Source organism: Ornithorhynchus anatinus, chromosome 2 (genome assembly GCF_004115215.2).
Source record: "Ornithorhynchus anatinus isolate Pmale09 chromosome 2, mOrnAna1.pri.v4, whole genome shotgun sequence".
Taxonomy (NCBI): domain Eukaryota; kingdom Metazoa; phylum Chordata; class Mammalia; order Monotremata; family Ornithorhynchidae; genus Ornithorhynchus; species Ornithorhynchus anatinus.
The window spans coordinates 22,878,134-22,902,896 of NC_041729.1; the positions used below are offsets into that span (position 1 = coordinate 22,878,134).

General features: G+C 53.4%; 1 protein-coding gene across 3 annotated transcripts in view; it reads left to right on the plus strand.

Moving 5' to 3' along the window:
- The window catches only part of RSPH14 (radial spoke head 14 homolog), a 255,007-nt gene that overhangs the window by 119 nt on the left and 230,125 nt on the right, over nt 1-24,763 (plus strand). The window contains exons 2-4 of one of the 3 annotated variants that reach the window (XM_039910610.1): nt 2,641-2,923; nt 3,015-3,116; nt 4,471-4,589. In XM_039910610.1, the coding sequence (XP_039766544.1) occupies nt 3,049-3,116; nt 4,471-4,589 (187 nt within the window). In that variant the 5' untranslated portion in view covers nt 2,641-2,923; nt 3,015-3,048. The remainder of the gene's footprint in view (nt 1-2,640; nt 2,924-3,014; nt 3,117-4,470; nt 4,590-24,763) is intronic. The other 2 variants (XM_029053885.2, XM_039910611.1) reach the window with 2 other exon arrangements.

Consider the following 24,763-nt stretch of genomic DNA (forward strand, 5'->3'; position numbering starts at 1 on the left):
CCCCACCTCCAACTAAACTAATCAGTAAACTTTAAGGAGCAGGTTTTTCTCTAAAAGATTTCCCATTTTTGTTTGCTCTTAAATATGGTATTTGGTAATGATAATAATGATGCCATTGCAGAAGCAGCGTGGCTCAGTGGGAAGAGCCTGGGTTTTGGAAGCCAGAGGTCATGGGTTCGAATCCCCTGCCACCTGTTAATAATGTAATGTTGGTATTTGTTAAGCCCCTACTATGTGCAGAGCACCGTTCTGAGCGCTGGGGGAGATACAGGGTCATCAGGTTGTCCCACGTGAGGCTCACGGTCTTCATCCCCATTTTACAGGTGAGGTCACTGAGGCCCAGGGAATAATAATAATAATAATGTTGGTATTTGTAAGCACTGTTCTAAGCGCTGGGGGAGATACAGGGTCATCAGGTTGTCCCACGTGAGGCTCACAGTCTTCATCCCCATTTTACAGATGAGGTAACTGAGGCTCAGAGAAGTGAAGTGACTTGCCCACAGTCACACAGCTGAGAAGGGGCAGAGCATGGATACGAACCCATGACCTCTGACTCCCAAGCCCGGGCTCTTTCCACTAAGCCACGGTTACTTCGCTGTGCCTCAGTTCCCTCATCTGTAAAATGGGGATGAAAACTGTGAGCTTCATGGGGGACAACTTTCCCCGCTTTCCCTCTGCTCCTCCCCCTCTCCCTTCCCCTCCCCTCAGCACTGTGCTCCTTTGTATATATTTTTATTACCCTATTTATTTTGTTAATGAGATGTCCATCCCCTTCATTCTATTTATCACGATTTTCTTGTCTTCCTTTTGTCCATCCGTCTCCCCCGATTAGACCGTAAGCCCGTCAAAGGTCAGGGACTGTCTCTATCTGTTACCGAATTGTCCATTCCAGGCGCTTAGTACAGTGCTCTGCACACAGTAAGCGCTCAATAAATACTATTGAATGAATGAATTACCCTGTATGTACTCCAGCGCTTAGAACAGCGCTCTGCACATAGTAAGCGCTTAACAAATGCCAACATTATTATTTTTAAGCGCTTACCATGTGCAAAGCCCCGTTCTAAGCACTGGAGTGGGTACAAGGTGATCAGGTTGTCCCACATGGGGCTCACAGCCTTTATCCCCATTTAACAGATGAGGTCACTGAGGCCCAGAGAAGTTTTGTTCCGAGGGTTGGGGTAGATACAAGTTAATCGGTTGCTGTCCTGCCTGGGGCTCAGTCTAAGTAGGAGGGAGAGCAAGGCTTGAAGCCCCTTTTTACAGTTGTGGAAACTGAGCAGAGAGATCATTCATTCATTCATTCAGTAGTATTTATTGAGCGCTTACTATGTGCAGAGCACTGTCCTAAGCGCTTGGAATGGACAATCGGGCAACAGATAGAGACCATCCCGGCCCAATGGCGGGCTCACGGTCTAAGCGGGGGAGACGGCGAAGCGGAACAGAACAAGACAACATCATCAAGATAAATAGAATCAAGGAGAGATACACCTCATTAACAAAATAAATAGGGGAGTAAATAATATATATAAATGAGCACGGTGCTGAGGGGTGGGGGAGCAGAGAGAAAGGGGAGGGCTCAGTCTGGGAAGGCCTCCTGGACTTAGAGAAGCAGCGTGGCTCAGTGGAAAGAGCCCGGGCTTGGGAGTCAGAGGTCATGGGTTCGAATCCCTGCTGGGTGACCGTGGGCAAGTCACTTCACTTCTCTGGGCCTCAGTTCCCTCATCTGGAAAATGGGGATGAAGACTGTGAGCCTCGCGTGGGACAACCTGATGACCCCGTATCTCCCCCAGCGCTTAGAACAGTGCTCTGCACATAGTGAGCGCTTAACAAATGACATCATTATTATTACCCAAGGTCATACAGTAAGAAATTGGTAGAGTGGGGATTAGAACCCGGGTCCCTGACTCCCAGGCCCCTGCTCTTTCCACTAGACCACGTTGCTTCCCATGACGGGAGTGAATGATTCCTTCAAATTTACCTGTCTCGTCCCTTTACTCCGCCACCTCAACCCTAGAAAGTCAATCAATTAATTGTATTTATTGAGTGCTTGTATGCAGAACACTTGGGCGTGTACAATATAAACAGAGCTTCCAACTCCTTCCCACTAAAAAACAAAACAAAAAACTCTGTTGTCCCCAGGGTTAAAGTCTCCTCCTCATAACTACATTTTAACCAGTTTGGAGGAACCGTTTTTTTCCCTTCCTAGCTAAAACGCTTTTGGATTCATTCAGTCGTATTTATTGAGCGCTTATCGTGTGCAAAGCACTCTACCGAGCGCTTGGATAGGGAATATTATACTCCGAACACGGTAGTAACCTAATGAAAAACCCTGACGATTGGAAGTTTCCACCCTTCCTGACAGCTTTGCTATTTCTGTTAGAGAAGCCGCGGGTCTTAGTGGCAAGAGCGCGGCCTTGGGAGTCAGAGGCCGTGGGTTCTAATCCCGCCTCCGCCACTTGTTTTCTGTGTGACCTCGGGCTAGCCACTTAGCTTCTCTGCGCCTCCGTTCCCTCATCGGGAAAAGGGGGATTGAAGACTGTGAGCCCCAGGTGGGACAACCCGATTACGTTGTTTCTACCCCGGCGCTTAGAACGGTGCTTGGCACATAGTAAGCGCTTCAATTTTCATTATGTTCCTCAGCAGCAGTTTCGCCAGAAATCGCTTTGGTTGGGGGAAGGGCGTCCTCACCTCTCTGGACGCGAAGAGGCTTAAATTGCCAAGATGGCAGGTGCCACGGATTTTCTGCCTACCTGCGCCGGACATCGACCCCACCAAAGCGCCCGTTGCTTTTGGAGAGAGAGCCCCTACCCAAACTTAATGGAGGAACTACAGTCCCCTGAGCTGATAACCAGGCAGAGGGCACTGATGGCTCTCTGTGACCTAGTACATGACCCCGAGTATGTCTACCGAGCAATAAACATGGGTAAGTGGCATCGAAGATTCCGCTTTGCCAAACGTCTCCGATCAGTTAACGCTGAAATGGAGGAACGTTCAAAGAGAATTCTGATTTCTAGGATTTATGGAAGCCTAAAAAATCTGCTGCTGGATATGGACAGCACAGTACGACACAAAACCACTGAAGTTCTTTTCATCATGTCCAATTATAATGTGGGCAGGTGAGTTGTGCAGCATTCAGTTCTTCCCACTGTTTACGCGGTCTCATCTGTGTTTGAAATGTGTTTGCATAAGAAATGTTTTAGGTAAGGTGCAACTATGAGGAAAAAAACCCTAGCTCAAGATCATAAGAATGCCATTAGCGGGTCAGAACAATAGCCTGGCTAGACGAGTTTACTGTTTCCAGATCTTCTGCTGCGTGACTTTGGAGAAGGCACTCAACTGCTCTGTGCTCATTTCCTCAGCTGTAAAATGAGGATTAAAGGCCCTTTCTCCTCTTAATTAGACTATGAGCCGATGGGGCCAGGGAGTACATTTGATCTGATTATCTTGTATACACCCCAAGCTAGTACAGTGCTTGGCACATCGAAAGCACTCATGAAATATCACCATTATTATTATAATTTTAGTGTTTGTCTCCGCCACTGGATTATAAAATCCTTGAGGACAGGTTTCCGAATCAGGATCGGATTTATTCTGTTATACTCTCCCAAGGGCTCCGAACACAAACGCATAATAAGTACCATTCTATCGGTGGTCGGACAGCGGGAGAAAGCGTAACATTTAAAGCCAGTGGTCAGAGGTTTCCGACTGTGGTGAAGAGAATTGGGTCACTTTGGAGGTTTTTGAGGAGTGAAGAGGTGTAATTCAAATGATGATTTGTAAGATGGTCCAGGTAGCAAGGTGTAGGGTGAACTAGAGGGACGGAGACCACCAGTGAAGAGTGTCACTCTGTAGTTTAATAAGGGATATGACAAGAGTATAATAATAATAATGTTGGTATTTGTTAAGCGCTTACTATGTGCAGAGCACTGTTCTAAGCACTGGGGTATATACAGGGTAATCAGGTTGTCCCTTGTGAGTTTCACAGTTAGTCCCCATTTTACAGATGAGGTAACTGAGTATGAACATGGATGGTAGGTTTTTGGTTTTTTCTGATGGACAGCCCGAAAGATCATTCATTCAATAGTATTTATTGAGTGCTTACTATGTGCAGAGCACTGTACTGAGCGCTTGGAATGGACAGATCGATAACAGAGACGGTCCCTGCCCTTTGACGGGCTTACGGTCTAATCGGGAGAGATGGACAGACAAGGACAATAGCAATAAATAGAGTGAAGGGGATGAACATCTCATTAAAACAATAGCAAATAAATAGAATCAAGGCGATGTACATCTCATTAACGAAATAAATAGGGTAATGAAAATATATACAGTTGAGCGGACGATATGCGGTTGAGCGGACGAGAGTTGGAAGACCGTATGAGGTTGAGGATGATACTAGGATTGGGATTATGACTGGTATTTCCCTATTTAAATCTCACCTCTCCTATACTCAATTCTCTGTGCGTCTAGAGATGGCATTTTAGAAAATGGAGTAATTCCTGTCCTGGCCCAGCTGATAGATGATCCTCTTAACATCTCCCGGCGGAACCTCCATAACATATTTTGGATGGTGGCACAGTTGCCTGCAGGTAAGAGACTCGTTTTGAAATCCAAGTATTCCAGCAGTTCATTGGGATTCTCGGGCGTCTCTTTTCCAGACGATCTTATTGCATTTACCCGTGACCTCTTTTTGACCTTTTAAAAATGTAATCCACCTCATTCACTGAGTCGGGGCCAGGTCTCAGTCTGTTCAGGGTATTCGCTGCGCCGCACTTCCCCTCTCCGTCTTGTACCTAGCCCAGCCCATTGACGGGAACCGTTACGCGTGGGGGAATTGCTAGACGGGCAGCGAGGACGTGGTTGCCACGACAGAGAGGCGTGGAGACAGCGGAGAAGGTGGGATAGTGTTCCTCATAGGAGTCAGCCTACCGTGGCCTCAGAATTCACTTCACCCTCATCCAAATCAGCTCTTTTTTTTCCCATTTTCAGGCTTTCATTCATTCATTGAGTCATATTTATTGAGCGATTACTGGGGGCAAGGCACCGAATTAAGCGCTGGGCAGAGTACAACATAACAACAGACACATTCCCTGCCCACGGCGAGCTCACGGCCTCGAGGTTTTCTTAAATTGATCATGAATACACTCTTTTCTGCTGTGCTCAGCAGCGTGGCTCAGTGGAAAGAGCCCGGGCTTGGGAGTCAGAGATCATGGGTTTGAATCCCGGCTCTGCCGCTTGTCAGCAGTGTGACTCACTTTTCTGGGCCTCAGTGACCTCATCTGTAAAATGGGGATTAAGACGGTGAGCCTCCCGTGGGACAACCTGATTACCCTGTATCTACCCCAGCGCTTACCCCAGCGCACATAGTAAGCGCTTAACAGATACCAACATTATTATGATTACCACCTGTGTGATTCTGGCATTAAAGTTTTCCTCGGCATACCTGTTGTTTTGCGGAAAAAAGGACAAGCGTTATTGCAGTCGTTTTCATGTTTTGAAGACTGTGCTACACTTGAAGAAGAGATGTAAGCTTGAGAAAGCCTCAGAGAATAGTGCTTAGGTGCAAGAGGTCTTTTGAACATGATGTAAAAATGATTGGGAATATTGGTCTGGGGCTGCGCTTTTATTGTATGAACAGCGTCTTTTTTCCGTTTCCACTTATGACCGCTCTCTAAGGATGCCTGCCGGAGCGAACGGCCCCTTATTAAAAACATCCTCGCGTTAGCATCCGGGAGAAAATTTGAGTCGAAACCTTCCATCACAATTAGTTCAAAGCAAAGTACACGATGGAAGATTTTTAATGATCATTATCGTCAGATTTTAATGTCTTCTGTGTGCGGGGCACACAGTTTAGGAAGTGCTTAGGAATATGTAAGAGAAGTTACAGACCCAATCCCTGACCTCAAAGCGTTTAGCCTAATTACCAGATGACCGGTTAGCATTTTAAATAATTTTTCTCTGAGAGTAGCTGATGATTTGGTCTCAGAGTGAATCAATATGTACGTTGAATCAGGAAGAGTACTTGAGATGTCATCTAACCATCCCTCCGCATTCCCTGCCTGAAGTCATAGATGTTGCTTAATTCCCGACTGATTATTTTACTCCTAAAGACTTTCAGAGACATTTCCACATCTCCCTGGGTAAATCTGGAAATAAGTTTAGAATCCATTCTACTGGGAAGTTCTTCATGTCTAACTTAAATCTCTTAAAGCCTAGTTCATATTATCCTTCCCTTGATGGAGATCATATGTATTCCTTATCTCTTATGGCTCTGAAAAGTTACCGAACACCATTATTTTCTTTCGATACCCTCTATCGATGAGATCGGATAAATTAATGAATGGTACCGCCTAACGTATACGTAGACGTTCGGTCATAAATACTGTAATTCAACGGTGGCGGATCTTTTTCGGTCGAGTAACTGTCAGGTACGTAGCCAAGGATGTAGAATTCTGAAATTCTGCCCCTGAACAATAATTTCTTCCTCCCACCGAGTAGCTCCGTCGGTAGCGTTGTCGAGGATAATATATATTAATTCGCTCCTTTCTTCTTGCGCCGAGAATGCAGCGTCTGCTCTTTCGGGACTAACTGGAGGGACTGCTAAGCCTCGGGGTCAGTTGTATTGAAACTCAGTTTCTCCTTTGGGAGACTGGGGAAGAGAGGCGAAGTAGAAAGAAGTGTCTCCCTATCTTATTTCTGACGAGAGCTAAGGAGGAAAACGGAGAAGCAGCGTGGCTTAGTGGATAGAGCGTGGGCCTGGGAGTCAGAAGGCCCTGGATTCTAATCCTGGCTCCACCACTTGTCTGCTGCCTCGTGATCTCGGGCAAGTCACTTAACTTCTCCGTGCCTGCGACCTCATCTGTAAAATGGGGATTAAGACCGTGAGCCCCACGTGGGACGTGGACTCCGTCCAACCCGATTAGCTTGCCCCGGTGCCTGGATCGTAGTAAACGCTTAACAAATGCTATTTTTTTAAAAAGGGAGAAGAAGGGACCGTCGCTTTGTCGAACCATCTCTCTTTAGGGGGCTCATGCACTAAGCCGTGTGGTAGTCATTTTCTATCTCTGAAGAACACTGGGACACCTTTAAACCAAGGTGCGTTGGTTTGGATGCCAAGATCCTAGTTTTCTTTCCCCTGAAGAGCTATAAAAAACCAAATACCAAATTAGCGAGTACCCAGTTGAACGTGACCTTGAATTAAAGAATTATTTATATATCAGAATCAGGAGAGGCGATAGGTGGGTATGACAGAGGAGAATCCAGCAGGCAGTATTGTTTTGGGGAGGGGGCGTCATTCATTCATTCAGTAGTATTTATTGAGCGCTTACTATGCGCGGAGCACTGGACTAAGCGCTTGGAATGGACAGATGGGTAACAGATAGGGACGGTCCCTGCCCTATGACGGGCTTAGAGTCTAATCGGGGGAGACGGACAGACAAGAACAATAGCAGTAAATAGACTCGAGGGGATGAACATCTCATTAAGACAAAAATAAATAGAATCAAGGTGACGTACATGTGATGTACACGGTGTACATGTGGCGCGTCTCGATCGTGGTGGGCCTCACAACCGGAGGGTGTGTGTTTCGGATAGAAAATTAGAGGGAGGGAATGTTCTTTCCGGCAGGGCCACGATAACCTCACTGAGGGCCCAGGTTTTAATAGATTTAACGGGGGTCCCCCGACACGAGCGTCTTCAGTGGAAAGAGCCTGGGTTTGGGAGTCAAAGGTCGTGGGTTCTCATCCCAGCTCCGCTACTTATCAGCTGCGTGACTCTGGGCAAGTCGCCTCTCTTCTCTGTGCCTCAGCTACCGCGTCTGTAAAATGGGGATCAAGACTGTGAGCCCCACGTGGGACAACCCGAGTACCTTGTATTCATTCATTCAGTAGTATTTATCGAGCGCTTACTATGGGCAGAGCACCGGACTGAGCGCTTGGAATGGACAGTTCGGCAACAGGTAGAGACGATCCCTGCCCATTGATGGGCTTACAGTCTCATTCACCTGGAATTCACTTTGATTCTATTTATTCACCTTGATTCTATTTATTCACTTTGATTCTATTTATTTGCTGTTGTTTTAATGAGATGTCCATCCCCTCGACTCTATCTATTGCCATCGTTCCCGTCCGTCCGTCTCCCCCGATTAGACCGCGAGCCCGTCGGAGGGCGGGGACCGTCTCTATCTGTTACCGATTTGTCCATTCCAAGCGCTCGGTCCGGTGCTCTGCACCTAGTAAGCGCTCAATAAATACTATCGAATGAATGAATGGGAGCCCGATTTTGGGGAGGGGAGCGGGGGTTACCGTTCCCGGAGCCCCTAGGCTTCAGCCTTTTGACCCCACCGTTAACCCGGCCCCATTTCTGGCTGGGCTAGTGCAGTGGCAGGCTTAAGAGAAAGGAACCGGAGATTGTTGCCGAATTGTCCAATCCAAGCGCTTAGTCCAGTGCTCTGCACATAGTAAGCGCTCAATAAATACTATCGAATGAATGAATGAACTGGAGTGGCGACTACCCGGGAAAGAGTAGCTGGGAAAGAGTTTACGGAACCGACACTAAATCCACCCTCTCCATCCCATCCAAACTGCTGCCATGTGAATCGAAGCCCTCCTCCTCTCCCGCCTTGATAACCTGTGGTATTTGTTAAGCGCTTACTCTGTGCAGAGCACTGTTCTAAGCGCTGGGGGAGATCCGGGGTCATCAGGTGGTCCCGTCCCGTCCCGGCCCCCCCCCCCCCCCCGCCCCCCCCCCGTGAGGCTCACAGCCGATCTCCATTTTGCAGACGAGGTAGCTGAGGCCCAGAGAAGTGAAGTGACTCGCCCACAGTCACGCAGCTGAAAAGTGGCAGAGCCGGGAGTCGAACCCGTGACCTCGGACTCCCAAGCCGGGGCTCTTTCCACTGAGCCGCGCTGCTTCTCTGTTCACCCCTCCCTCAGCCCCGCAGTGCTTACGGGTCCATCTGTACTCGTCCGCTCAACTGTCTATATCTTCATTACCCTATTAATTTTGTTTTAATGAGCTGCACATCGCCCTGATTCTATTTATTCGCTATTGTTTTAATGAGATGTTCATCCCCTCGATTCTGTTTATCTCTATTGTTCTCGTCCGTCCGTCCGTCTCCCCCGATTAGACCGTGAGCCCGTCAGAGGGCGGGGACCGTCCCTATCTGTTACCGAATTGTCCGTTCCAAGCGCTCACTGCGGTGCTCTGCACATAGTAAGCGCTGGATAAATACCGTCGAATGAATGAATCTATACTCACGTCTGTCTCCCACCCCAAACTGTAAGCGCCCGGTGGGCAGGCGGCGTGTCTACCGACTCCGTCGTATTCTTACTGAGCTCTCCCAGGCGCTCACCACGCTGCTTTGCCCACAGTAAGCGCTCAGTAAATACGACCGATGGATTCTGTCCTAGGATATGGGTGTGTGGGATAGAGTATTTTTGTCTATAAGAGTTCCCGACGCGGGGAGAGGGAGAGTGGAGCCGCTGCGGTTGTCAAGGCAACCGCTTCCCGTTCCTTCCGAGCCCAGGGAAGGAAGGAGCCCGGCCACGGGTGGCGACGGAAGAGTGAAGACGGTAGCGGGCACTTACGGCCCTGCCCCGGCCCTGGGTTGGGAACCAAACTTCTGCTTCGCGTCGGTTCTCTTTTAAACGATCCCATTAGAGAAGCAGCGCGGCTCGGTGGAAAGAGCCCGGGCTTGGGAGGCGGAGGTCAGGGGTTCGAATCCCCGCTCTGCCACGTGGCAGCTGTGCGACCGGGGGCGAGTCACTGCACCGCTCTGGGCCTCAGTGGCCTCATCCGGAAAATGGGGATTAAGACCGGGAGCCTCACGTGGGATCACCCGATGACCCCGTATCTCCCCCCGGCGCTTAGAACGGTGCTCTGCACGTAGTAGGCGCTTCACAAATACCAACGTTATTGTCATCATTGTTCTGCTTCAGCTTGGTCTTACCTTGCTCAGACGCGCCTTTTTAAGATTTCTTATTTTCTTTAGTAATCTGCCCCAGCTTCCCCTTTCTGTATCTGAAATTTATTCGTTTACGTAAGAGGCAGCGTGGCTCAGGGGAAAGAGCCCGGGCTGGGGAGTCAGAGGACGTGGGTTCTAATCCCGGCCCCGCCACTTGTCCGCTGCGGGATCTCGGGCAACTCACTTCACTTCTCGGTGCCTCAGTTGCCTCATCTGCAAAATGGGGATTAAAAGTGTGAGCCCCACGTGGGACAACCTGATTACCTTGTATCTCCCCCAGCGCTTAGAACAGTGCTTGGCGCATAGTAAGCGCTTCACAAATACCATTATTATTATTATTATTATATTAATGTCTTTCTCCCCCACTCTAGACCGTAAGCTCATTGCGGGCAGGGAATGTGTCCGTTTGTCGTTGTAGTGTCCTCTCCCAAGCGCTTAGTCCAGTGCTCTGCGCACAGTAAGTGCTCAATAAATACAGTCGAATGAATGAATAATATTCCTATACGTCTTTTAGCGCTCTGTACCGTTCTCTGTTTTAGCCGACTCGGCATTAGGGAAGCAGCGCGGCTCAGTGGGAAGAGCCCGGGCTGGGGAGTCAGAGGTCAAGGGTTCGAATCCCGGTTCGGCCGCTTGTCAGCTGTGCGACTGTGGGCGAGTCACTTCACTTCTCGGTGCCTCAGTTCCCTCAGCTGTAAAATGGGGATGAAGACTGTGAGCCTCACGTGGGACGACCCGATCGCCCTGGATCTATCCCAGCGCTTAGAACGGTGCTGTGCACATAGTAAGCACGTGACAAGTACTGGCATTATTATTATTATTATTCGGCCTCTATTTTTGTACCCTTCATACCGCTTCTCCAAGAAAAACTCCGTTGTCGTAGAATCCCGTGCCGTGCCGCGTAATGGACGGGGGGAGACCCGGGTGGCCGAGACCCGGGGCCCCCGCTGCCGTTTCCGCTGCGGCGCGGAGATGGGAGAAGGGGGCCGTGATCCGTGGCCGTGGAGATGGCGCGTTCCCTGCACTTCTTCCAGCCGCGGCCAGGCCCGCTTTATTCGTCTCTGACCCGCGCTCTCCAATCATTCCATCTTTCATTCATTCAGGCGTATTTAGTGAGCGCTCACTGTGCCCAGAGCGCCGTACTAAGCCCTCGGGAGAGTACAGTATTACAGTAAACAGACAGGTTCCCTGCCCGCAACCAACTTCCAGGCTCGAGGGGAGCCGAGGTGTTCCGTGCAAGGAACACCGGGATGGCGGGGCCGGGAGGGTGAGGGGGTGGTGCAGAAAGGCGTGGGACAGAGGAAGAGAGAGGGATGGGACCCCAGGGCTTAGAGCGGTGCTCGGCACATAGTAAGCGCTTAACAGATACCAACGTTATTATTATTTATTATTTGTAAGGATCGTAACAGCCCAGCTAGAAGAGGCTCCGAGCCACGCACCTCCCTAGGGAGCCTTAGGTTCCCTGAGATCTACTCTCTTAAAGCCAGTTTTCCTAATTTCTCTTATATTCCCACCCAAATCCTGTCCTCCCTCTGCCTTCCCCATCTCTGTTTACGAGGATTTGGCATCATCCTTGACTCCTCTCTGTCATTCAACCCACATGTTGCCGAATTGTCCATTCCAAGCGCTCAGTCCAGTGCTCTGCACATAGTAAGCGCTCAATAAATGCTATTGCATGGATTTCTCTCCTAAATCAATTCATTTACTCCTTGAGGGTGGGGAATTGGGTCTTCTCACTCTATCCCTCCTACTTAGACTGTGAGCCCCGTGGACAGGGACTGCGTATCCGTCCTAATGAACTCGTATAATAACGTCGGTGTTTGTTAAGCGCTTACTATGTGCCGAGCACCGTTCCAAGCGCTGGGGGAGATACGGGGTCATCGGGTCGTCCCACGTGAGGCTCACAGTTAATCCCCGTTTTACAGAGGAGGGAACCGAGGCACAGAGAAGTGAAGTGACCTGACCGCCGTCACACCGCTGACAAGCGGCAGAGCCGGGATTCGAACTCATGACCTCCGACTCCCAAGCCCGGGCTCTTTCCACTGAGCCACGCTGCTCCTCCAGTCTACCCCAGACCAGTGCTGGGCACATAGGAAGTGCTTAACGTATGCCATTATAATGATAATCGTAAACCGTATTGTTCCCAAGTGCTTAGTACAGTGCTCTGCACAGAATAAGTACTCAGTAAATTCATTGATTGATTGACCGACAGTCACTGATTCTTCCAAAAGGTCCATTTCCTCCCCCCCATTTAAGGTAGCCAGCACTGTAGCCAGGCTGACTGTTTTTTGGGCGGTACTTAAGTGCTGATTATTTATTCATTTATTCAATTGTATCTATCGAGCACCTACTGTGTGCAGAGCACCGCGCTAAAGCACTTGGAAAGTAGAGAAGCAGCATGGCTTAGTGGGAAGAGCCCGGGCTTAGGAGTCAGAGGTTATGGGTTCTAATCCCAGTCCCGCCGCTTATCGGCTATGGGGCAGGTCACTTCTCTGTGCCTCAGTGACCTCATCTACAAAATGGGCATTAAGATGTGAGCCCCACGTGGGACAGCCCGATTACTCTGTATCTCCCCCAGCGCTTAGAACAGTGCTCGGCACATAGGAAGCGCTTAATAGAGAAGCGGCGTGGCTCAGTGGAAAGAGCCCGGGCTGGGGAGTCAGAGGTCGTGGGTCCGAATCCCGGCTCCGCCACTCGTCAGCTGTGTGACTGTGGGCGAGTCACTTCGCTTCTCGGCGCCTCAGTTCCCTCATCTGTAAAATGGGGATGAAGACTGCGAGCCTCACGGGGGACACCCTGATCGCCCCGTTTCTCCCCCAGCGCTTAGAACGGCGCTCTGCACGTAGTCAGCGCTTAACAAATACCAACATTATTATTATTATTATTACCGTCGTTATTATTATTATCATTACAATTCAGCAATAGAGACAATCCCTGCCCACACTGGGTTTACTAGGCGCCGTCCGAAGGCGCCCGGGTAGGGACGAGCCGACGAGGTTGGACACGGTCTTCGTCCTCCATGGGGCTCCCGGTCTTAATCCCCATTTCGCGGACGAGGTAACTGAGGCCCAGAGAAGGTAAGCGACTTGCCCAGGGTCACCCGGCGGACAAGCGGCAGAGCTGGGATTGGAACCCAGGTCCATCTGACTCCCAGGCCCGTGCTCTACCCTTAGGGAGTGCAGCTTCCCTTTCAGGCTCTCGTTATATCCCGGCTAGACCGCCGTGTCGGCCTGCTCTCCGACCTCCCTTCCTCCTCTCTCGCCCCGTTCCGGTCTATTCTTCACTCCGCGCCGCCCGGCTCATCTTCCCGCAGAAACGCTCTGGGCCCGTCACTCCCCTTCTTAACCACCTCCGGTGGTTGCCTGTCGACCTCCGCACGAAACCAAAACTCCTCACTCTAGGCTACGAGGCTCTCCGTCACCTCGCCCCCTTCTACCTCTCCTCCCTTCTCTCTTTCCACCGGCCGCCCCGCACGCTCCGCTCCTCCGCCTCCCGCCTCCTCGCCGTCCCCCGTTCTCGCCCGTCCCGCCGTCGACCCCCGGGCCGCGTCCCCCCGCGGTCCCGGAACGCCCTCCCTCCTCGCCTCCGCCTAACTCTTTCTCTTCCCCTCTTCAAATCCCTCCTTAGAGCTCACCTCCTCCGAGAGGCCTTCCCACACTGAGCTTCCCCTTTTCCCTCTGCTCCCTCTACCCCCCCACTTCACCTCTCCGCAGCTAAACCCTCTTCTCCCCCCTTTCCCTCTCCTCCTCCCCCTCTCCCTTCCCCTCGGCGCCGTACTCGTCCGCTCGACTGTCTGTATCTTCATCGCCCTATTTATTTTGTTAACGAGATGTACATCACCCTGATTCTATTTAGTTGCCATTGTTTTTACGAGACGTTCTTCCCCTCGACTCGATCGACTGCCATCGTTCTCTTCCGCCCGTCTCCCCCGATTAGACCGCGAGCCCGTCGGAGGGCGGGGACCGTCTCTACCTGTGGCCGATTTGTCCATTCCAAGCGCTCGGTCCGGTGCTCTGCACCTAGTAAGCGCTCAATAAATACTATCAGAATGAATGAACGAATGTTTCGCCAAGTGAGAAAATGCTTCTCCCTCCCCTCTGGCTCAGGGAGAGTTGGTGCTTTCTCCGAGGGGTGTATGTCGGATGTGCTCACTGAGGATCACGCTCATGAGCTGTCGTATCGCTGGCAAAAGCGACGGATGGCACTTTGGAGTCAGAGGTCATGGGTTCGAATCCCGGCTCTGCCACTCGTCAGCTGTGTGACCGTGGGCAAGTCACCTGACTTCTCTGGGCCTCAGTTCCCTCATCTGCAAAATGGGGATTAAAACTGCGAGCCCCACGTGGGACAACCTGATCATCCTGTATCTCCCCCAGCGCTTAGAAAGGTGCTCTGCACATAGTAAGCGCTGAACAAATACCAACATTATTAGGGAACATTATTAGGGAAGCAGCGTGGCTCAGCGGAAAGAGCACGGGCTTAGGAGTCAGAGGTCGTGGGTTCGAATCCCGGCTCTGCCACCTGTCAGCTGTGTGACTTTGGGCAAGTCACTTGCCTTCTCGGTGCCTCAGTTCCCTCATCTGTAAAATGGGGATTAAGACCGTGAGCCCCAAGTGGGACAACCTGATGGCCCCGTATCTCCCCCGGCGCTTAGGACGGTGCTCGGCCCATAGTGAGCGCTCAACAAATGCCAACATTATTATTATTACCTTTCTGTTACCCATCGTGGCCCAGATCAACCATTTTTTCCTTTACCCTCATCATTCTTGAGAAGCAGTGTGGCTTAGCGGCTAGAGGACGAGCCTGGGAGTCAGAAGGTCGGGGGTTCTGATCCCGGTTCCGCCACGTCTCTGCTCTGTGACCTTGGGGAAGTCACTTCGCTTCTCGGGCCTCGGTTCCCTCATCTGGAAAACGGGGATTGAGAGTGTGAGCCAACCTGATGAACTTGTATCCACCACGGCGCTTAGAACGGTGCTTGGCTCATAGTAAGTGCTTAACAAGTGCTTAGGGAAGCAGCGTGGCTGGGTGGGAAGAGCACGGGCTTGGGAGTCGGAGGACATGAGTTCGAATCCCGGCTCTGCCACTTGTCAGCTGTGGGACTGCGGGCGAGTCACCTCACTTCTCTGGGCCTCAGTCACCTCATCTGGAAAATGGGGATTAACTGCGAGCCTCATATGGGACGACCTGATTCCCCTGGATCTACCCCGGCGCTTAGAGCGGTGCTCTGCACGTAGTAAGCGCTTAACAAATACCGACGTTGTTATTATTATTATTCATCAATTCCTCGGGGCAGCCCACACTTCGGTCGTGCTTCATTCAGTAGGTATCCGTTATCGCTCCACCGTCAACCCTGGCTCTCATCTCCGTGAGCCCTCGGAGACAGGAAGCGCAGACGGGCCGGACACGCTTTCGGGTTTGTGAGGAGCGTCCCTTCTCGGTCCTCGATCTCCACTTCCCGCCCTCTCAAGACCCGTCGGTATTTTCTCTTCTAAATCTGCCTGGGAACCGACCGGCAGAGTTTCTCTGCCTCCGCTCTCCGACTCGCAACCGCTCCGTCCTCCGTGCTGTCCTCTTCGCCACCTCCGATCTCGAATTTGGGGCTGGTGGTGGAGGGGGAATTGGGAATTGGGAATTGGGAATTCTCTTGTAGCCCCAGTGACTTTGCAGGGAGTCTTCTGTGAAGAGTTCCAGTTTGACCAACAGATGGCATTATGGGATCGTTCGGGTAATCTCGGCATACCCCCTTTCTCTCTTCTCTACGCTCATCGTCCGTGGCAAGAGCCCGGGCTTGGGAGCCAGAGGTCATGGGTTCGACTCCCGGCTCCGCCGCTCGTCAGCCGTGTCACCGCGGGCGAGTCACTTCTCTGGGCCTCAGTTCCCTCGTCTGGAAAACGGGGATTAACTGTGAGCCTCACGTGGGACGACCTGATTCCCCTGCATCTGCTCCGGCGCTTAGAACAGTGCCGTGCACGTAGTAAGCGCTCAACAAATACCGACGTCATTCTTGTTGTTGTTATCATCGGCTCGCGGTCTCTGGGGGATTCAGCGAGGCGGTTCGCGTGACTTCTTGGGTGTGGATTTCTGGGGTGCCCTCGTGGCAGCTAGTAATTCCTGAATGACTGCGGGATTTTGGATGATGCACGAAGCCGGCGCGGTTGGAAGAGTTTCTCAGAGGTGTGAGAGCGTATTCTGTGGGCTCCGTCACCTCTCTTATTGCATCTTCCCAGACTGAGCTTCCCCTTTTCCCTCTGCTCCCTCTGCTCCCTCCCCCTTCACCCCCACCCCCCTCAGCTAAGCCCCCTTTCCCTCTCCCTTCCCCTCAGCACTGTGCTCATTTGTGTATATTTTTATTACCCTATTTATTTATTTTTAATGAGGTGTACATCTTTTCTGTTAATCGTGTTCATTCATTCATTCGACAGTATTTATTGAGAGCTTACCACGTGCACTCTTGACTCTATTTATCGCCATCGTTCTCGTCCGCCCGTCTCCCCCGATCAGACCGGGAGCCCGTCAGAGGGCGGGGCCCGTCTCTATCTGTTGCCCTTTTGTCCATTCCAAGCGCTTAGTCCGGTGCTCCGCGCCTAGTAAGCGCTCCGTAAATACTATCGAACGAATGAATGTGCAGAGCACTGTCCTGAGCGCTTGGAATGTATAAATCGGTAACAGATAGAGACGGTCCCTGCCTTTGACGGGCTTACGGTCTAATCGTGTTTATGATTCGACTGTTTATGTTTGGACTAGTTTATGTTGTCTTGCTTTTGTCCGTCTCCCCCGTTTAGGCCGCGAGCCCGTCACTGGGCGGGGATGGTCTCTATCTGTTGCCGAATTGTCCATTCCAAGCGCTTAGTACGGCGCCCTGCACATAGTAAGCGCTCAAATAATAATAATAATAATGTCGGTATCCGTGAAGCGCTTACTATGTGCAGAGCACCGTTCTAAGCGCTGGGGGAGATCCAGGGTCATCGGGTCGTCCCACGTGGGGCTCACGGTCTTCATCCCCATTTTCCAGATGAGGGAACCGAGGCCCAGAGAAGTGAAGCGACTCGCCCCCGGTCACACAACTGACGAGCGGCAGAGCCGGGAGTCGAACCCATGACCTCTGACTCCCCAGCCCGGGCTCTTTCCACTGAGCCAAAATCGAATGAAGGAATCTTCTAGCAGGGCCACGTAGAATACGTCGAACTCGTTTCGTAATAACAGCAACAATAGTTACGGCATCCGTTAAGCGCTTACGGTGTGCCAGGCACCGTACTAAGCGCTGGGGCGGATACAAGCGAAACACGGTCCCTCTCCCTCGTGGGGCTCACAGTCTCAATCCCCATTTCCCAGCTGAGGTAACCGCGGCCCAGAGAAGTGAAGTGACTTGCCCGAGGTCACACAGCTGACAAGTGGCGGAACCGGCATTAGAACTCAAGACCTCCTGCCTCTCAGGCCCGTGCTCTGTTCACTACGCCGTGCTGCCTCACCTTCTCGGAGAGCGAAGTTTCACTCCAACTGCCAGATGAAGGTGGAACGGGATGTATTTAACTTTTGAAATAGTCAGTGATAAATAAAAGGCACGGAGCGGCGCGGCTTCGTGGAGACAGCCCGGGCTTGGGAGTCAGGGGACGTGAGTTCTGATTCTGGCTCCGCCCCTGGTCTCCTGTGTGTGCCCTTAGGTGAGCCACTTACTTCTCTGTGCCTCAGTGACCTCAGCTGCGAAATGGGGATTAAGACTGTGAGCCCCACGTGGGACAAACCGATTGCCCTTCTATCGACCTCATCGCTTAGAACAGTGCTTGGCACGTAATGAGCGCTCAACAAACGCCATAATCATTATAAAAACACTGGGATTTACACCCTTTGTTCATCCCACCCTCGGCCCTGTAGCGTGGCTCAGTGGGAAGAGCCCGGGCTTCGGAGTCAGAGGTCATGGGTTCGACTCCCGGCTCCGCCGCTCGTCAGCCGTGTGACCGTGGGCGAGTCGCTTCGCTTCTCTGGGCCTCGGCTCCCTCATCTGGAAAATGGGGATGAAGACCGTGAGCCCCACGTGGGACAGCCTGATTCCCCTGTGTCTACCCCAGCGCTCAGAACGGTGCTCGGCACATAGTAAGCGCTTAAAAAATACCGACAGGGCTCAGTGGAAAGGGCCCGGGCTTTGGAGTCCGAGGTCATGGGTTCGAATCCCGGCTCTGCCACCTGCCAGCTGCGTGACTGGGGGCAAGTCGCTTCACTTCTCGGTGCCTCAGTTACCTCCTCTGTATAAGGGCGGTAAACTGTGAGCCTCCCGTGGGACAAGCTGATTCCCCTGTATCTCCCCCGGCGCTCAGAACGGTGCCGTGCACGTAGGAGGCGCTTAACAAATGCCGACATTATCGTGATGCATAATCCATAATTTATTGCTATTAACGTCTTTCTCCCCCCAGGCTGCAATCTCACTGTGGGCAGGGAAGGCGTTCAACCGCCTCTACTGCGTCGTCGTAGAAACGCTCAGATCTGTGGAAAGCCACCGTTTTAAAGGAGTCGCTATTCCGCATGAAGCGAAAGCGGGAAAGGCGACATCTTCAAACCTAATACGTGTTCTGCAGACGTCACCGGGATTTAGGCAAAATGGCATCTGATTTCCGCTGGCTGCACTTCTTCTTGCCGGACGTCTGTGCGCTGCACTGCTAATGAACCGCAGAACCGAGGGGGGAAGAGATCCTTTTCACCAAAGGTGAAGGTACTCGTTCACTCGGTCGTAGTTACTGAGCGCTTACTACGTGCGGAGCACTGGACTGAGCGCTTGGAAGGGACAAATCGGCAACAGATAGAGACGGTCCCTGCCCTTCGACGGGCTCCCGGGCTGACGTCTCTCTCCAGCAGGCAGAAGACCTCAAATGGCTATTAGGAAAATAAATAAAGATGTAAATAGGTTAACGAGCCAATGGGCACTTGGGTTTCCACCCTTGATTCACTTCCACGGGAAGCAGCGTGGCCCAGTGGAAAGAGCCCGGGCTTCGGAGTCCGAGGTCGTGAGTTCGACTCCCGGCTCTGCCGCTCGTCAGCCGTGTGACCGTGGGCGAGTCGCTTCACTTCTCTGGGCCTCAGTTCCCTCATCTGGAAAATGGGGATTCACTGTGAGCCTCCCGTGGGACGACCCGATTCCCCTGGATCTCCCCCAGCGCTTAGAACGGTGCTCGGCGCATAGGAAGCGCTTAACAAATACCAACGTTGTTATTCTTCCCGAGCCCCGCAGCCCTTACGTACATATCCGTAATTTCTTTATATTGATGTCTCTCCCCCCGTAGACTTTAAGCTCATCCTGGGCAGGGAACGTGCCTACCATCTGCCGCCTCTGCCCCCCCCCCCCCCCCCCCCCCCCGTCAGCTGTGTGACCGTGGGGAAGTCACTTCACTTCTCTGGGCCTCAGTTCCCTCATCTGGAAAATGGGGATGAAGACCGTGTAGCTGGCGAGCTATTGATCGCCATCGTTCCCGTCCGTCCGTCTCCCCCGATCAGACCGTGGGCCCGTCAGTGGGCGGGGACCGTCTCTACCTGGGGCCGATTTGTCCATTCCAAGCGCTCGGCCCGGTGCTCTGCACCTGGCAAGCGCTCCGTAAATACTGTCGAATGAATGAATGAACAGATACCAACATTATTATTCTACAGAGGAAGGAACTGATGGGAAGCAGCGTGGCTCAGCGGAAAGAGCCCGAGCTTGGGAGTCAGAGGTCATGGGTTCGAATCCCGGCTCCGCCGCTCCTCAGCTGTGTGACCGTGGGCGAGTCGCTTCACTTCTCTGGGCCTCAGTTCCCTCATCTGTAAAATGGGGATTGACCGTGAGCCTCACGTGGGACGACTTGATTACCCTGTATCCGCCTGGGCGCCTGGAACAGGGCTGTGCACACAGTAAGCGCTTAACAGACACCAGCCTTATTACGCAGGAGAAATGAAGTGACTTGTCCGAGGTCACGCAGCAGGCTAGTGGCGCAGTAGGATCAGAACCCAGGACCTTCTGACTCCCGGGCCCTCGCCCTTTCCACCGGCCCGAGCCGGTTCCTTGTGGGCCGGGAAGGTGTCTACCGACTCTGTTGTGTTGTGCCGTCTCGGATGCGTATTACGGCGCCCTGCACCCAGCGGTCAGTAAATACCGTCGATTGATTGCCACTGATTGAATCCTGGAGATATTTAATAATAAAAATAATAATGTTGGTATCTGTTAAGCGCTCGCTGTGGGCCGGGCGCCGTTCTAAGCGCTGGGGGAGATCCGGGGCCGTCAGGTCGTCCCCCGTGAGGCTCCCGGTCAATCCCCGTTTTACAGCTGAGGGAAGTGAGGCACAGAGAAGCGAAGTGGCGCGCCCGCAGTCGCACAGCTGACGAGCGGCGGAGCCGGGATTCGAACCCGTGACCTCCGCCTCCCAAGCCCGGGCTCTTTCCCCTGAGCCACGCTGCTTCTCTAAGAGTTCTGTGATTCCCCAACGGCAAATGACAGCAGCTTGTCACTGAGAGACCTGAACCGTAAGCCCGCGATTAGACCGCGAGCCCGTCCGAGGGCAGGGACCGTCCCTGTCTGTGACCGATTCGTCCACTCCAAGCGCTCGGTCCGGCGCTCTGCACCTAGTGAGCGCTCAATAAATACTGTCGAATGAATGAATAATAAATGATAATGGTATCCGTTTAAGAGCTTTCTAGGTGCCCAGCACCGTCCTAAGCGCCGGGGTAGATGCAAGCTGATCGGGTGTCCCACGGGGCTCACGGTCGCCGTCCCCATTTTCCAGACGAGCCGAGGCACGGAGAAGTTAAGCGGCCTGCCCGAGGTCCCGCAGCGCCGAGCGGCGGATCCGGGATTAGGACCCGCGCCCCGGGACGCCCAAGCCCGGGCTCGCCGCCTCTCCCGAACGCTCACGGGCGGGCGTCCCCCGGCCCCGCGTACGGTGACGGAGAGCCCCGGTGAGGCTTTTGGATTTTTCTTTCTGAACAGATCTCTCCGCCTGGGTTCTGACACCTCAGAGGAATGGAGCTATTTTTCACATTTTTTTCTTTCTTTCTTTTTAACTCTCAATTAAAATCTTTCTGCTCACTCCGCCGTTCATTTAAGCGAGCACTTAGTGAGAGCTAAAGCCGAGGAGGAGTGGGCAGGTGACGTTCACGCTTCCTCCCCAGAGCTCTCGACAGCGTTCCTTCCATCTTGAACCGCAACGCGCCTGCCTGTGAGGTGTCCTGAGCAAAAACTGCCAATCGTTCACCGGCACAGTGCCGTCTGCCGCCGTCTGGGAGAATCAGCGGCCTTATTCCGACTAGCACACGCATTTCTCATCCAACGGTGGTATCTGTTCGGCGCTCACTACGTGCCGCGCACCGTTCTAAGCGCCGGGGGAGATACGGGGTCATGGGGTCGGCCCCCGGGAGGCTCACGGTCCTCACCCCCATTTTTACAGATGAGGTCGCCGAGGCCCGGAGAGGTGAAGTGACCTGCCCACGGTCACCCAGCCGACAGGTGGCGGGGCAGGGATTCGAACCCACGACCGCTGACTCCCGAGCCCGGGCTCTTTCCTCTGAGCCCCGCTGCTTCTCTACACTTGAAACCACTCCGATCCACTGGAAGCCTCTTCGGCCGGGTGGGTCTGGAACGGCACCCCGGGGTCTCCCGGGGCAGCTGTGAGTCCTCCGATTCATTCAGTAGTATCTATGGAGCGCTCACGAGGTGCAGAGCACCGGACCGAGCGCCCGGAATGGACAAATCGGCCACAGGTAGAGACGGTCCCCGCCCTCCGACGGGCTCGCGGTCTAATCGGGGGAGACGGACGGACGGGAACGATGGCAGTCGATCGAGTCGAGGGGATGAACGTCTCATCAGAACGATAGCAACTAAATAGAATCAAGGGGATGTACGTCTCGTTAACAAATTAAATAGGGCGATGAAGATATGTACAGTCGAGCGGACGAGTACGGCGCCGAGGGGGTGGGACGGGAGAGGGGGAGGAGGAGGAGAGGGAAAGGGGGGAGAAGAGGGCTGAGCCGAGGAGAGGTGAAGGGGGGGGGGGGCGATAGAGGGAGCAGAGGGAAAAGGGGAAGCTCAGTGTGGGAAGGCCTCTCGGAGGAGGTGAGTTTTAAGGAGGGATTTGAAGAGGGGAAGAGAACGGGTTCGGCGGAGGCGAGGAGGGGAGGGCGTTCCGGGACCGCGGGGGGACGCGGCCCGGGGGCCGACGGCGGGACGGGCGAGACCGGGGGCCGGCGAGGAGGCGGGCGGCGGAGGAGCGGAGCGTGCGGGGCGGCCGGTGGAAAGAGAGAAGGGAGGAGAGGCGGGAGGGGGCGAGGGGACCGACAGCCCCGAAGCCCAGAGGGAGGAGTTTTGGTTTCGTGCGGAGGTCGGTAGGCAACCACTTTTAAGAAGGGGAGTGACGGGCCCAGAGCGCGTCCAATTCCAAGCTTTGGATGCACAGTCGTATTTATCGAGTGCTTACTACGTGCAGAGCACCGTACCGAGCATCCGCGCGGCTCGGTGGAAGGAGCCCGGGCTTGGGAGTCGGGGGTCGTGGGTCCCGATCCCGGCTCTGCCGCTCGGCTGCTGGGTCACCTGACTTCTCCGGGCCTCGGTTCCCTCATCCGTAAAAATGGGGATTGGGAAAAAAAACCGTGAGCCCCACGTGGGACGATTCGATTCCCCTGTATCTCCCCCAGCGCTCAGAACGGCGCTCAGCGCCTAGTAAGCGCTTAACAAAAACCGTGAGTAGTATCATTGAGGAGCAGCGTGGCGTGGCGGACAGAGCACGGGCCTGGGAGTCAGAAGGTCATGGGTTCCGATCCCGGCTCCGCCACTCATCTGCTGCGTGACCTCGGGCGGGTCACTTCACTTCCCCGTGCCTCCGTGGACTCATCTGCAAAATGGGGATTGAGACTGTGAGCCCCGCCTCGGCCAGGGACCGTGTCCAAACCGATTTGCTTTCGGGGGAGGCGGCGTGGCTCGGTGGAGAGAGGCCGAGCTTGGGAGTCAGAGGTCACGGGTCCGATTCCCGGCTCTGCCGCTCGTCGGCCGCGTGACCGTGGGCGGGTCGCTTCTCTGGGCCTCGGTTTTCTCATCTGTAAAATGGGGACGCGGACCGCGAGCCCCACGTGGGGCAACCTGATGACCCTGGATCTACCCCAGCGCTTAGAACGGTGCTCGGCACATAGTAAGCGCCGAACAGATACCAGCATTGTTATTATCTGGGAGAGGACAGTACGAAAGAACTAGCCGTCGTGTTCCCCGCCCATAACGCGCTCACAGTAGAGCGGGGGAGACACTAGCAGAGTGACCTGGTGGGTAGAGCGCGGGCCCGGGAGTCAGAGGGGCCTGGGTTCTAATCCCGGCTCGGCCGCTTGTCTGCTACCTGACCCCGGGCAGGTCCGTTCGAACCTCTGAGCCTCGGTTATGTCATCTGTAAAATGGCGATTAGAACCGTGAGTCCCATGTGGGGCACGGACTGTGTCCAACCTGATCAGCTTGTATCCACCCCAGCGCTTAGTACAGTGCCTGGCACTTAGTAAGCACTTAACAGACACCATAAAAACCCCACCACCACCAACCAAAAACTCCCCAAACTCGCCAGTTCAGTAATCTCTGAGGATTTCTTAACCCACCACGCGGTTCACTGGGGTGAGGGTCCACTGGGGTGAGGGGCTGGAGGTGAAGGGAAAGATGTAGAGAGGCGGCGTGGCTCAGCGGAAGGATCCCGGGCTCGGGAGTCGGAGGTCATGGGTTCGAATCCCGGCTCCGCCACCTGCCGGCTGTGTGACCGTGGGCAGGTCACTTCACTTCTCTGGGCCTCGGTGACCTCATCTGTAAAATGGGGACGAAGACCGTGAGCCCCACGTGGGACATCCTGGTTCCCCTGTGTCTACCCCGGCGCTTAGAACAGTGCTCGGCACATAGTAAGCGCTTAACGGATACCAACGTTATTATTGTCGGCTGTGTGACCGTGGGCAGGTCACTTCACTTCTCTGGGCCTCGGTGACCTCATCTGTAAAATGGGGATGAAGACCGGGAGCCCCACGTGGGACAGCCTGATGACCCTGTATCTCCCCCAGCGCTTAGAACGGTGCTCTGCACCTAGTAAGCGCTTAACACCAACATTATTAGTATTATTGTTATTATGTAAGGCAGGTAACCTGTTCTCTTCCCTCCTTGACCGTGAGCGCCATGTGCTGAGAAGCAGTGGGGTCTAGTGGATAGAGAACGGGGTTGGGAGTCAGAAGGACCTGGGTTCTGATCCCAGCTCCGCCACTTGGGTGCTCTGTGACCTCGGGCAAGTCACTTCGCTTCTCTCGGCCTCGGTTCCCTCATCTGTAAAATGGGGATTGACCCCGTGAGTCCCTTTGGGTCAGGGACTGCGTCCACTTACTCACCTCGTATCTATTCCGGGATCTGGCACGTAGTATGTGCTTCAGGAATACCACAGTTATTATTAGGGGGCAGCCGTACGGCACAGTGGATAGAGCATGGACCTGGGAGTCTGGGGGGGGGGCGGGGCGTGAGTTCTAATCCCGGCTCTGCCACTTGTCCGCTGTGTGACTTTGGGCAGGTCACTTCGCTTCTCTGGGCATCGGTTCCCTCATCTGTAAAATGGGGAATGAGATTGTGAGCCCCACGCGGGACCCGATTAGCTTGTAATAATCATAATAATAATGTCGGCATCTGTTAAGCGCTTACTAGGTGCAGAGCACCGTTCTAAGCGCTGGGGGAGATACAGGGTCATCAGGTCGTCCCACGTGAGGCTCACAGTTAATCCCCATTTTCCACATGAGGGAACCGAGGCACCGAGAAGGGGAGTGACTTGCCCCCGGTCCCACAGCTGACAAGTG